Below are 12,285 nucleotides of genomic sequence, written 5' to 3'. Positions count from 1 at the left end.
TTTACCACTAGATCGTATCAAAATGACAAAAACAATATAAGGTCTCATTCCCTCCTTCTAAAGAGGGGGACATCACAACCGGGTTCCTCCATGTCTCATGAAGATTGGCCAAGATGGATTAAATTCATTGGAGAAATGCAAACAATTCAGGATCCATGATCAAGGTCCATGTGGTCTCAGAGTATCAAATTTGCAAATTAAAGACGCCTCTAGTTGTCTGAGTTTAAGTTCTCTGTTCTCCAATCTCTTGTGTTGTGGGACATGAGCAAGACCCAAAAATGACGAATAATATTGGTTTCTTAAATTCACTGCTGACTTATTTTAACCCCAAGATTCATAAAAGCCTGATTGACTGAGTTTGGGTTGAGGTAATTCGGGTGGGTGCGGGGGATCGTCTACACCTACAGTCGCTATTTCTTGCATTTTGGGGATTTTACAAAATTCAGCACATGAAGGGGGGGGGGGCCTTTCTGTTTATCCAGCCACACCAATCCATTCTTCCGCTGTTCATGAATACAGCTCTCCTCTCTGACCTTAAGAGGAATTGGTAGCAGAGAATTGTTAGCAGAGAATGTGATGGGGGGAGGGGGTGGGGGAGAATGTCACTGTTTTTAACTTTCAGGGGATAAGCCTTTACACCCACACAAGCCTTCTGTTCCCTGAAGAATAGAAATACTGGATTTTCAATCTGTTGCATTCACCTTTCATGTGAAGCCTTTAAATATCTCTCATTACAGCAATGCCCACTTCACTTTATGTTGTACATTTGAATGGCTCAGGCTAGGGATTTCACTGGTGAACGGTTCCTTTCCTTCCAAACTGTAGCATGCCCACGTTTTTCAGGCATCTTTCTTTTGTTAGCAAGGCTGCTGGTGTTGAAAAGTAGGGCTCATGCACATTCAAGACCCATTTTATGCTCTTTCAATGTGCAGTGAATTTTTATATGTGGCAGTTTGCATTTTTTTTCATCAGCCAACAATGTGCCTTTACAATTCCCACCTGCAGCTGGGTTTCATTTTGCACACGTTCCTTGCTTCAATGGCGGAAGTACATACACTTGAATTCATTAGGCACATTGGCTGTGTTGAAGTTTTAAGGCTGGCTTTTCATTCTGCCAGGGTGCCTTCCCATAACAAGAAGGTATTTCTGCACATTTTGGGCCTAACATGAGGCTGCCATTAAAACGCGCGCAAGATGAGCCCTCTTCCCACCTCTGTTGGTAGGGTATTGCTAGGTGTTGCCCTGGCAGCCACCCGCTTATTCATGCAGCCGCGGGGACTGCCAGGGCAACACCTACTGATCCTGCCCCCCCACCCCCATGTTGTTGCTGAGTGGTCGCCAAGCCTTGCCCTGGTGGCCCCTGGCTTTAAAAAGAAAAAATTAAAAATGCAGCTGCAGGGACATCAGACAAAGACCCTTTGACTACTGCAATTGTTGCTTTGGGGGTGGTTGTCTGTCCTTGCCGCCCCCCAAATCCCATTTTAAAAAAATAAGCAGAGGGGGGGCAGTGCAAGACCCAGTAAACCCCGCCATTGTTGCTGGGTGTGCCAAGCCTCGTTTTGGTGGCCCCCTCTAAACCTTTTCTTTTTTTTTTTAAAGCAGCAGACGGTCCTCCAGGGCAGCCATTGTTGTTGGGGGGGGGGGGGCAGGGGAAGGGGGACGGGGAAAGGGTGGCAGTGTTCTCCCCTGGACTTGCCTGCAGCCTCCCAGGTAATTAAAAAATAAAATACTGCATATGGGGCAGCAGCTGGAGCAAGGCCTGGCGACCCCTGTTGCAGAGTTTTAAAATGCAAAACAATATGGGTAGGCTACCAGGGCAAGTCCCACTGATTTTCCCCCCCACCCCCCGTCCCCCAACCCCTTCACCACATGCTACTATTGGGGTCTAGGGATAGGGGGATCGCCAAACCTTGCCCTCACAAACCCTGTATTTTGTCTTTTCTACTTGGACCACCAATTCCATATTCGTACGAATAGTCAATTCACTATTCGGTACAGCCTTACTACAAACCTGCACACCCAACAAAATGTGTGCACTGCTTCCCCTGAATCTAATGCACGCAGACCTTCGTGTTAGTCTTCGACATTGGTAACAGAATGCCCTCTCTTCCGCTACCAACTTCCACACTCTGACCTTCTATTAAGTACATTCCAACTACCATCAACCCCTCCCAATTCAGTATTGACTGTCTCCAGACAAAGCCCACCCACCCTCCGATTCTCTCATTGCAGTATCTAGTTTACCCAAACAAATGGAGTAGACTGTGGTTCGGATTTCGTCAGGGGGGTTATTCTTTTGATACTTCTACATAATTTTGTTGACCATGCATATGCCCTGATGGAAAGTTGCTCTAGATGTGTTGTGAAATGTCCCTTAAAATGTGTCTCTGGTTCTGCTGGTCCCTTGGCCACCTGCTGCTCACTCTTTCAAGGGTTGTGCCCTCTTACCCCTGCACTTGATTCCTCTCCCTCTCCTACAGCTGCCTTCTCGAAGTGCTGCAGTGCCCAGATCTTCTGCAGTTTCAAATCCCAGCAAGGCCAACTCAGCCTTTCATCCTTCTGTGGTCTGTAAAGGAGTACTAACTTCCGTTGGCTGATGTTGTATGCATATATGTTCTATGTAACATGCTTGGCCATAACCGCTATATGAATAACACGTTATCATTCTGCATGTGCGTGGGTGTTCAGGCCACACTTTTCAACATGTATTTCGTTTTGTAAATGCTGATATTCTTTTCCTCCCCACAGTTTGGTTTTAAGAAATGGAAGAGTCATGTGACGGAGCGGCCCTGGGAAGACCGGTCAGAGATTGTAAAAGAGCTCTACTCTGACCTGAACGTTGTCAAGTGCTCTGTAGGTAGGAAGCCAAGCATAGTTGCTTAGTAATGTGAAGAGATCTTAAATCATGTTTGCCATTTTTCTCTATTGATGTGTGGCAGAGAAAGGGGTCGGCTATGGCGGAAGTGGGGATAAGTAGGTTTGAAGCATGAGGCATTGATGTATTTAGGCTAGACAGGAAGTACCTGGTTTGTATGTGCCAGTATGCCGATAGGTGGGTCCTGGTCCTAATACAGATGGTATTCTATGCTCCTAACATGAAGGGGTGGACCTTTCCATTGGTGCTTGTACAGAAAAGGGACTGCCGACAAACCTTTCATGATTTTTCTCTGGAATCTAAAGTAAGCCCTTTCAACCAAAACCAGACGTATGAGCAGGAGAATCTTAGACAAATCTACTGAAGATTGAGGGCCTGTGACATAGATCGAAGGCTCTATGCTTCGAATTCTATATGGCCTACCACCAGTAACCAATAAATCTGAAGCGGGCTGGCGTGATCTGGTCTCATCCAAGGAACAATTGCCACAATTTAGACCTTAACCACTATCCCTTGCTCCAGCAAAGTGAAGAAACCCAATATTCATGTCAGCAACTTAATATGGAAAATGATTGCATTGATTTGAGGAGCCAGAGACCATTTGCTATCCAGTTGAATGCCTAGGTTTCAAACTGTTCGGTGAGAGATTGAAGACTGCTTACCATATAGCTCGAGTCCATTCGTGTGACTGTGGTCTGAAAAGCATAACTTCAGTCAGGGCTTTAGTAAATATAAGTCAATTAAAGTTCATCTGATTTTGAGCATCAATTGAGCAGCAGGAAAAGTTAGGAGCTTTACTATCTAATATCTAGGTTCAGCAAAATATGTATCTGTGTGCATACACAATTGCAGACCAAAGGAATGTAGCAGTTTGATTCCCTAATCAAACTGTAGGTATACATTTTAAAAAACTGACGTGACTGCTTGTATTTAACTTTGTGAGGGTAGGGTTGGGCAACACTCTTATGGGTGTTGGGGTTTAACATCGGCAAAGCAAGAGTCTTCCTTCAGAACAATCTTTGCAAATGGTGTAAGGATGGGGGTCAACTAAGATGTTGGGGCTCCTGATCACACAAGGACATTGGTCGGACCCCCATTATCACCACAGACCAACAGTGTCGGGATTATTGCATCCAGTCAGTACTCCAGATAGGATTTTGAAATGGGTGTTTTTTACTCCCCATTTTTTTAAAGTAGGGCGTAAAATAATTTTTGAGTAAAAATGTAAGTCCAATTCCCAAAGGGGGTATTTTATAAGCAAGTAAAAATGTTTCAACTGAAAAAAAGAAATGTTTTTGTAACAATTATTCCTTTGCACTTACTAGTTAGTCATACAATTTAAAAGATACATATATATTTCTTCTGATCAGACAGTAATAATGTCTTCTTTTGATATTTGCACTACTGGTACAAACATAGCCGTCGATCTGTGTTGGTGAAAGCAGGGAGTCGAGGTCCACTGTGTCTGTTTCCTATTTTTTTGTTGGGAGTATTTTTACTGTAGGGCATGTTTACCTATTTTTAGGGAGTAAAAGTTGACACTATATACCCCTTATCTGTAGGGCTGCATCCAGCCACTTATGGGCTTTTTGTTACAAATAGGAAGAAGTTGGGGGTCAACGCCTATATGGTAGGGTCTCTAACAGAACAGTGATTCATCCTTAGGAACAGGTCTAACATTACAGTGTGAAGGTGGGTTACATTTTAATGCCCCAGTTTTTCTTACCCTGGGAATACTGGTCTTCCCAGAAGCTTGTTGGAGGAGGAATATATTGCCCATACTCTTATTAACCACAGGTCCTTGGGGGCGGTCTTGGTCTGGGGGGGGTGGTCTTGGTCTGGGTGGGATCATCGGTCATGGGGTGGGTCTGAGCACATCAGAAGAACTAGGGGCATGCTGACATTTGTTAGTTCCAAGGTGTAATATACTCTGACAGATGTTGGCTTTTGTTAGTTGGGGCACACTGGGGTGGGCATCGCACCAAGGTTACATGCCTGGCATATCAAGAGAATACCTAGCGGGGCCATGGGGTTATATTGGCAGTAATTTTCCAACAGGGGGTTAGAGGGCATGGGCAGGTTTGTGGAGATGGATGGGCTGCAGGGTGTGGTTCGATCCAGTTCACGCACAGGACCGTGATCTCAGAGGAAGGGTGAGGCGTTGCATTTATATTGTTGCAATTGCCTCCGGCGTGAGAATGGAGCTGCAAAGCTTTCAGGCTCAGGGAGAAAATGTGGGGGCCTTTGAGCGCGCCGTGTGCGGCGCTGCAGAGGGAAGAGAAGCCTTTTCGTATTATCGCAGTGAGGCCTAGTCCAAAGATGGAGTCAGGGTGCCTAAGAATGGATGCCAAGTGTCTCTGCAACAGCCCACCTTTGTCATCAGCACAAGGGCTGGTTATGCACACAGGGGCGAAGGAAGCGTCCCCCACTGTTGGTCAAGCAAGTGATGAACTTTAAGCTGAATGGGTGAGGGGGGGAGGGTGCCGAATGGCCCGCCACTCCCACACAGGCTACAGGTGACTCCTTGGCACTCTCAATCCCTTTGAGACTTCTTTCTGTCCATTCTCTATCCAGTTGTTGGTGTCCTAACGGGATTGCCTTGTACCTATGGATTCCGGCTTGTTCACACACGGCTACGCTTACCTTTCTTCTCCTACTCTTACTGTCTCTCTCTCCCTCTCACCAATTCTCCTGTCCTTCCGATTCACTCCTCCTAGTTCTTGCCCTCACCTTTTGATGTTACCTCTCATGCACACTACTACTTCCTCCTTCACACTACTGCTCTGCCATCTGACAATTACTCCCCCCCCCCCTTCACCTTGTAACCAGATTCTTCACAAGTGCACAGACTCGCATTGCAGTACTTTTTCACTCACTGAATGAGCACCTCACCTTTTCCAATAAACTCCTCCACACACTGCAGCTCCTCCCTCTGCTTGTTTCTAGGTCCACCTCCACTGCTGACCTCACCCGTCTCCTTTTATAGATACCCCTCTTCCTGCCATTTGTCAGCATTGACTAGCCAATCTGCTACCCTATTTTCCTTCCCTGATTGTGTATGTGCAGAAAAAAGCTTGAAAATGGGACCAGGGACCAAGCCCCAACCCCTTTCTATGCAAGGAGCTATCGTGGCGACCATAACGGTACATTCTCCAATTCAGTGACCCAATCTGTGCTGGGGTTCCCATGGTGCACTTTCTCCCCAGTAAGTAGTCTCTGGCAGGGGTTTTGCCCCTCATGTCCCTGCTGGTTGAGGATTGAACAGAATTCTTTAGCAGCACACCCCACCCCTATAGCAATCTGATACTTTGATGTGGGTCTAGCAATGCTGCCCCATCTTTTTGGGGCTCTTTTTGCTGCCGTCGCAGGGATCAAGATGTACTTCGGGGAGGGTTGCTTCTTTACATTGGTTTTTGTGCTTTTGACATGGACATTGGGCATTAGTTTGATGTTATGCTACTTGTCTGCTTCAGACTCCAAAAGATAGACTGGTGAGTATCTTTATCAAGAAGCATGGTAGGTCATCAGGGTCTGCAGAGATGCATTCTGGCACCAGAGTTTAGGGAACGTGCTTTGGATCCATTTATGACCCTCTGCCCTGCCCCACACCATGCCCACCCCTCCGTTTGACAAGGCCGTGGTACTACCATTGCCACACGGGTCAGAGTCCGCTTTCACTTTATAGATACATTAAAGGGCTTTTTTACTCTACTGCTCACCCACCCATTTACATGTTCTGCTCTATCCAGGGATATAGCACCTTTCCCACTACATTGGCTGATGTTTCTCCTTCTCTGATTGGTGCTGTGCCCTTTTAACTGGCAGTGATCTGGTGCCCTTCACATTAAAGTAGGCTCAAGTTTCAGGCTGATGAGGGGCCCAGCTCTTAAGGGTTTTAAGGATTTCCCACAACTAGCAGACTGGATCACAGGGATCTTCTGACTGATGCCTATCCTGCCTGTTTTTAGGGTTCAAACACTTCGGAAAGGCTGGGTGTGCTTCTTGTTGTATTCTGAACAGTGCCATATATGTGCTGGAGCAGCCTCACCCACATTGTACAACACTATGGTAAGGGGATCTAGACAGCAGAACCTAAGCAGAGGAGACACTTTATCAATCCGGAATGGAATCCTAATTTTAGATGTTGACTGCAACAAACGCCTGATGCAATACCAGTGGCAAGCTTATAAAACCGCCCACTTAATTAAATCTAAAAATGATCTCGTGAGATACCAGCAGGACAGTTGCACCATAATCCCACCCAAATCTAGACGAAGAAGAAACTCCCACCGTTCAAGAGCTAACCTAGAACTTCGGCTGAAACCCCATACATACCAGTAACCCGCAACCTGAAGAAATGTCCAAAGATTCACTTACCAGTCTAATTTGAATCACCACAGATCCCACCAGACACTACTATCTATGCTCAACCCCACCTTTGCTGTGGTCAGGAAGACCATCTCAATCCTTAGAGGGACCTTCTCATTCTCTTTAACTAATTACGCACACAACTGCCTCCACAAACACCAGCTCCATACCCATATCCAGCAGACATGTATGCCTTGCTAGGTGAGAATAACCCACTTTCACTCTGAATCACTAACATCTGGCTAATTTACAACTTTTCTGCCGTTTTACACAAGGTTGTCCCAGTGATTTAGAAGATTTAAATTCATCAACCTCACCAGCAAGAGAGGGTATCCCTACAAAATATCCCCACCAAAACTGTTGCCGTACATTTGGCAGTTTGTCTCGCCGTAGGCAATATTTTTGTGTACGGGTGTCTTCCGCATGGTCCATGGGTCAATATTGCCTCAAAAATATGGTGATCTTTTAGTATTGCAATAGATTTGCAGGGATATTAACACATGGAACCAAAGAGAGGAGCTGGATTTGCACTTCAGCATAGTCTCTCAACACAAATGTATATGCCTTGGCAATTTATTCAACTGCAAATCACTTTTAATACAGTGCACCACTTTACATGCATCCACGCCTTTTCCTCATGAACAGATCTCCCTCAAGGAACACCTTAATTTGCAGATGAGCTTTTAATGTCATGAGAGGCTGCCAACATCTTGCCATACTGGAAAAATGCTATCTTTGGCTGTAGTAAAAGGAAAACGCTGTCTCCAAAAAAAGCCTTTTTAACAAGCCTGGGTAACGACCACTTTAATTTGCATGTGCCCATCGTACTACTAACTTTTTCGAGAGAGCCAGCTTTCCGTTCAAACAATGCATTGCTTGCTCAGCTTCCCGCTTTGTTTCAAAGTTGACAAAACAATATCCTCTGGGTTGCCCTTCCAATGGTCCAGACTTGTGGAAAAGAAAGTCAAACTGTTTCACATTTCCAAACTTTTGAAGGAGTTTCAGAAGGTGGAACTCTGTTATTTTGGGATCCAAATTTCCAATCCATAGTCGATGCCCTTCCTGCAAAGAACCCTCTGAAAGAATGGATGCGTTCTCCAAGGGTAGAGCGTTGGTCTCCTCCTCCATCGACCTCTGATGCTGCCTGTAAACGGCCACTTTAAGGAATCCACGAGAGTACCTAATTGGCCAGGTACACTCTGAATGCAGATTTCTGTAACAAAACGCTTACTTCAGTAGTAGCACCTCTCCCTTTACCCCAGGTTTGGCCACTTTGCTAATTGCAATCAATGTATTATCAATGTGACACACTTTTTGCCTTCCTCAGAGGTTCTGTACCTGATTTACCGTAAGACTGCTGCTAAAGATTGGCTGCTGCTGAGCGCCCTGTTGTGGCCATACCGACTTGACTGTAGCTCCTTTTTCCTTGGTTCTGTCTGCTGATGGAATCCCATCCTGAGAGGTCTTTGCTTTATGCAGTCCTAGATGGTGGTTCTGAATTTTCCTTTGGGACTTTTTCCTGGCCTCTGATGTGTTCCTCCCCACCCTCTACCCCGGCAAATCCTACTGGCCAGGTTGCTGTAAGGTGGGGAGTCTTCCTGACCAGGACATTGGGTGGCTTGCTGCTGTCCCTTCAACTTAATTTTGGGACCTTCTGGGTCACCACCTGTCATCGCCTCCCACCCCTGCATGTGATAGATTCTTGCTGGCTCCCTCTTCCTGTCTGCCTGATCTATCCTGGAATTTTGGTAGGGGTTTTACCTGCTCCTGTCTCCATCCTGATGGATGATGATGCATCTGCCTCATGGGTCATTGTTAAGATCTAGCCTGGTGGACAGATTTTTGGAGGTCACCCTAATTATAGTGAACGGGGGAACTCTGAGAGGTTAGCCAAAACCGAATCCAGTTAACAATAGAGCAGTCAAGGCTATTCTCAGGAGAGCTAGTGGGGTCAGTGGCCCTTAACGAGTCCACGCAATATAGCACACAATTTCATTTAGACCTGCAAGTATAAACAGTTATTTATTCTAGGCCTTTTGCACACACCGAAAAGTGAAACGAACAGGTGATTTTATCGCACAATACGCCATAATAAAAAAAAATACATAGACCATGAGTTCATAAATGCATTAAAAGTTACCTATTCCTCAAGCATGCAAGTTAAATGCAGTACTGATGTGACCAAGTCACAAGTACATGTCCTAATTTAAGCAGTCCAAACCGTATGAAGAATGGTGCATTGTGTTCAAAAGTCACAGGAGCCACAATGCTTCTCCCCAGAATGAGTCTTTGCAGGAAAGTTACTGTTTACTTGAGTTGGTCATGCATTAAAATATTCAACAATTTTACTAAGGCAAGTGAACGGTTCTTTTATATTTCAGTAGTTGCTTCCCAGGTTCAATGACCAAAAGGCAGTGGAATGAAAGACTAGGAGACCAAGGCACTTGTTCCCAATGTTATCCTATGGAGGTGGATGGGTGGAAACTGATGCACTGCGTTTACTTAACCCCCTGCCCCCCTTTCTCCCTGGCGACTCTGATGTTCCCATATTACTTTGTGGGTCAACTGAGGGTTGCTGGAGTTTGGATTTCCCGCTGTTGGTTCCAGTGAGAAGTGCCTATGAGTTCCAGGTGCAAGGATTCTTCCGGTCTGGTCCAGATGAAACCCCTGTCAATGAAGCAATGCAAGAAGCACATATACAGGCCTCTTAAGGACACTTCACAGGACAGAAGTGGAGTTCCAGCAATGGTTTCCACACACAGGAGACGGGCGTCCTTCCAGTCGATGTCACAGAAGCTTCTCTAGGACGGGATCCCTTAATGGTGGAATGCTTAAATTCAGATCAAAGTCCTCTTGTCAAATAAGTTGGTGCCACTGCACAGTCCAGGGACAATTCCGAAGGCTCAGGACATCTGGATCCTCAAAGGTATTGAGACCTAGTTGGTCCCAATAGTCCAAGGGCTGAATCACTGTTGGGGTCTTTAGAGATCAGTTAATCCAACAGGGCTTCACTGAGCCAGACGCAGATGTCAAGGGTAGTCTTTGGAGCTTGAGTCGGTTGTTCTTCTACGAGGGATTCTTGGCTCAACCGCCTATCTGAATAAATGACTAAAGGAGGAGTCCTCTTATCCAAAACTCAGACTGGAAGCAAGTCCAAGTCCACTAATGGTAAGGATCTGCACCATTCAAATGACTAGTAGTTAACCAATCTGGGACAACTACTGGTTTCACTCTTGCCCCACACCCAGACTCTGGCACCATGGATGTGGAGTGGGACCACGTAAACACACAATTGAGGTAATTGCTAGAAAAATGTTTCGAAGGGATTGTGTCGTCCGACGTATTCCTCATCTTAGTTAGATATCTCCTCACAGCTCTGCTGGCCTCGGGAAAATGTTTTCTCTAGAGGGCGCTGCGCGTCGACGTCCTCCGAGTCGATGTCCCTCGACAGCCGCCGTATCGACGTCATCTTGCCTATAAAGGCCGCGCGCAGCGTCCGTTGCTCAGTTCCGTTTTTCCGCGCTTACTCAGTGCCTCGGAATACCGTTGCTCAGTTCTTGTCAGATTAAACCTATTTACCTCCAGTTATTCGATCCGTACTCTATGGCTTCCTCGTCGGAACCGACAACTCCTCGATCCGGCTTCAAAAAATGCAGAGATTGTGGAAAAAAGATGTCACTGACTGACCCTCACAGAGTTTGTCTGTGGTGTTTGGGAGCTGAACACCATTGTTCGGAGTGCAAGGACTGTATGTCCATGACAGCTAAGGCCCTGAAGGAGTGTAGGGGGAAGCTGGAGAAAAATAAGACTTTTAAAGCTTCTTATTCGTCGACGAAGTCGAGACATTCGTCTCCTCGTCACCATTCGCGCTCCAGGTCTCGGAGTGGGTCCCATCACTCCTCGAGATCGAAGCACTCGAAGAGGAGACGTCGAAGATCCCCTTCTCCGTCTTCCTCTTCCTCTGTTTCGCCAAAAAGAATCCCTTGCCCCACGAAACATAGTTCCCGGGCTGAATGGGAGGAATTCCACAAAAATATGATGAGCGTCTTCGAGAAAGCGGCCTCGACCCCCTCGAAGACTGCCGAGAGCTATGCTCTGGTCGAAAGACCCGAAGTTCAAAAATGCTGTGAGTCGCAGTACCCGGCGAAGGAAACCTCTCGAGCGCATCTCAAACCCTCGAGTAGGACTATGACCTCCAAACCTTCCTCGAAGGTTCCGTCGACGCCGTCGACGAGGGTTCCGTCGACGCCGAGGTCGGTGTCTTCGACGCCGTTGCCGAAGGGACCTTCGACACACGGGTCTGTCGACTCGACGCCAGCTTCGACACCGGCGTCGACGCCAAGAAAAGTCACGGTCACCACACACCCAGTGACTATCCCCAGGTCCTCGATGACGATGGCTTCGAGATTGTCGAGTAGAATCCAAATTCTGTCGGTCATCGAGGCCTCCGCCTTTGTTTTCGACGCCACGCTCGAAGCCTTCGTCGACGACATCGACGTTTTCGAGGCCGATAATGACAAGTTCGGCACCCTCTGCCTTGGAAATGGGATTTACACCCTTTGAGTTCAGAACAATTGAGAACTATGTCCTCAATTTTGGAAGAGGGTGAATTGTCTGAACAGGAAGACACATTTGAGTTGCAGGGACCTGTAACCCCAATTAGAGAGGAATTTTCCTCTGAAGAACGCAGGTTAAAGGATCTTCATGATTCCTTACATGAGGCAAGTGGGTTAGACACTTCCCCTGAGGTGGAGTTTGCTAGGCCAGACCCGGGGGAGCATGCTGAAACCCCCTATAGAGCCTTAATGGCCAGGATCACAGAGTTTATGGGGTGGTCTGCACCTTCACAATCTTTCCAACAAGATGACCTCACGGATATTCTTGATAAAGGCCCACAGGAGGATCCTGTGGTGCCTTTCCATAAAGCTCTTCAGAGGAAGATTATGACTAACTGGGAAACCCCAGATGTCGTCCCGGCAGTAAATAAAAAACTGTCTACAAAATACAGGGTATCCTCTACAGACCCGGAGTTTTTGTCAAAA

The 12,285-nt window shown here is 46.6% G+C and overlaps 2 protein-coding genes across 5 annotated transcripts in view; one reads left to right on the top strand and one right to left on the bottom strand.

Moving 5' to 3' along the window:
• Positions 1-12,285, top strand: part of LOC138514243 (uncharacterized) — a 364,675-nt gene that overhangs the window by 79,895 nt on the left and 272,495 nt on the right. For 2 of the 4 annotated variants that reach the window (XM_069629604.1, XM_069629603.1), the window contains exons 4-5: positions 2,481-2,564; positions 2,749-2,857. In XM_069629604.1, the coding sequence (XP_069485705.1) occupies positions 2,481-2,564; positions 2,749-2,857 (193 nt within the window). The remainder of the gene's footprint in view (positions 1-2,480; positions 2,565-2,748; positions 2,858-12,285) is intronic. The other 2 variants (XM_069629606.1, XM_069629605.1) reach the window with 1 other exon arrangement.
• Positions 8,048-8,391, bottom strand: LOC138513147 (probable RNA-binding protein 18). Its single transcript, XM_069627777.1, has one exon. It carries the CDS (start codon positions 8,369-8,371, stop codon positions 8,048-8,050), a length of 324 nt encoding a protein of 107 aa, XP_069483878.1. The 5' UTR covers positions 8,372-8,391.

Source organism: Ambystoma mexicanum, chromosome 12, assembly GCF_040938575.1.
Source record: "Ambystoma mexicanum isolate Mex_15411 chromosome 12, UKY_AmexF1_1, whole genome shotgun sequence".
In the NCBI taxonomy this organism is placed as follows: domain Eukaryota; kingdom Metazoa; phylum Chordata; class Amphibia; order Caudata; family Ambystomatidae; genus Ambystoma; species Ambystoma mexicanum.
This window is presented reverse-complemented; position numbering and strand designations above follow the sequence as displayed.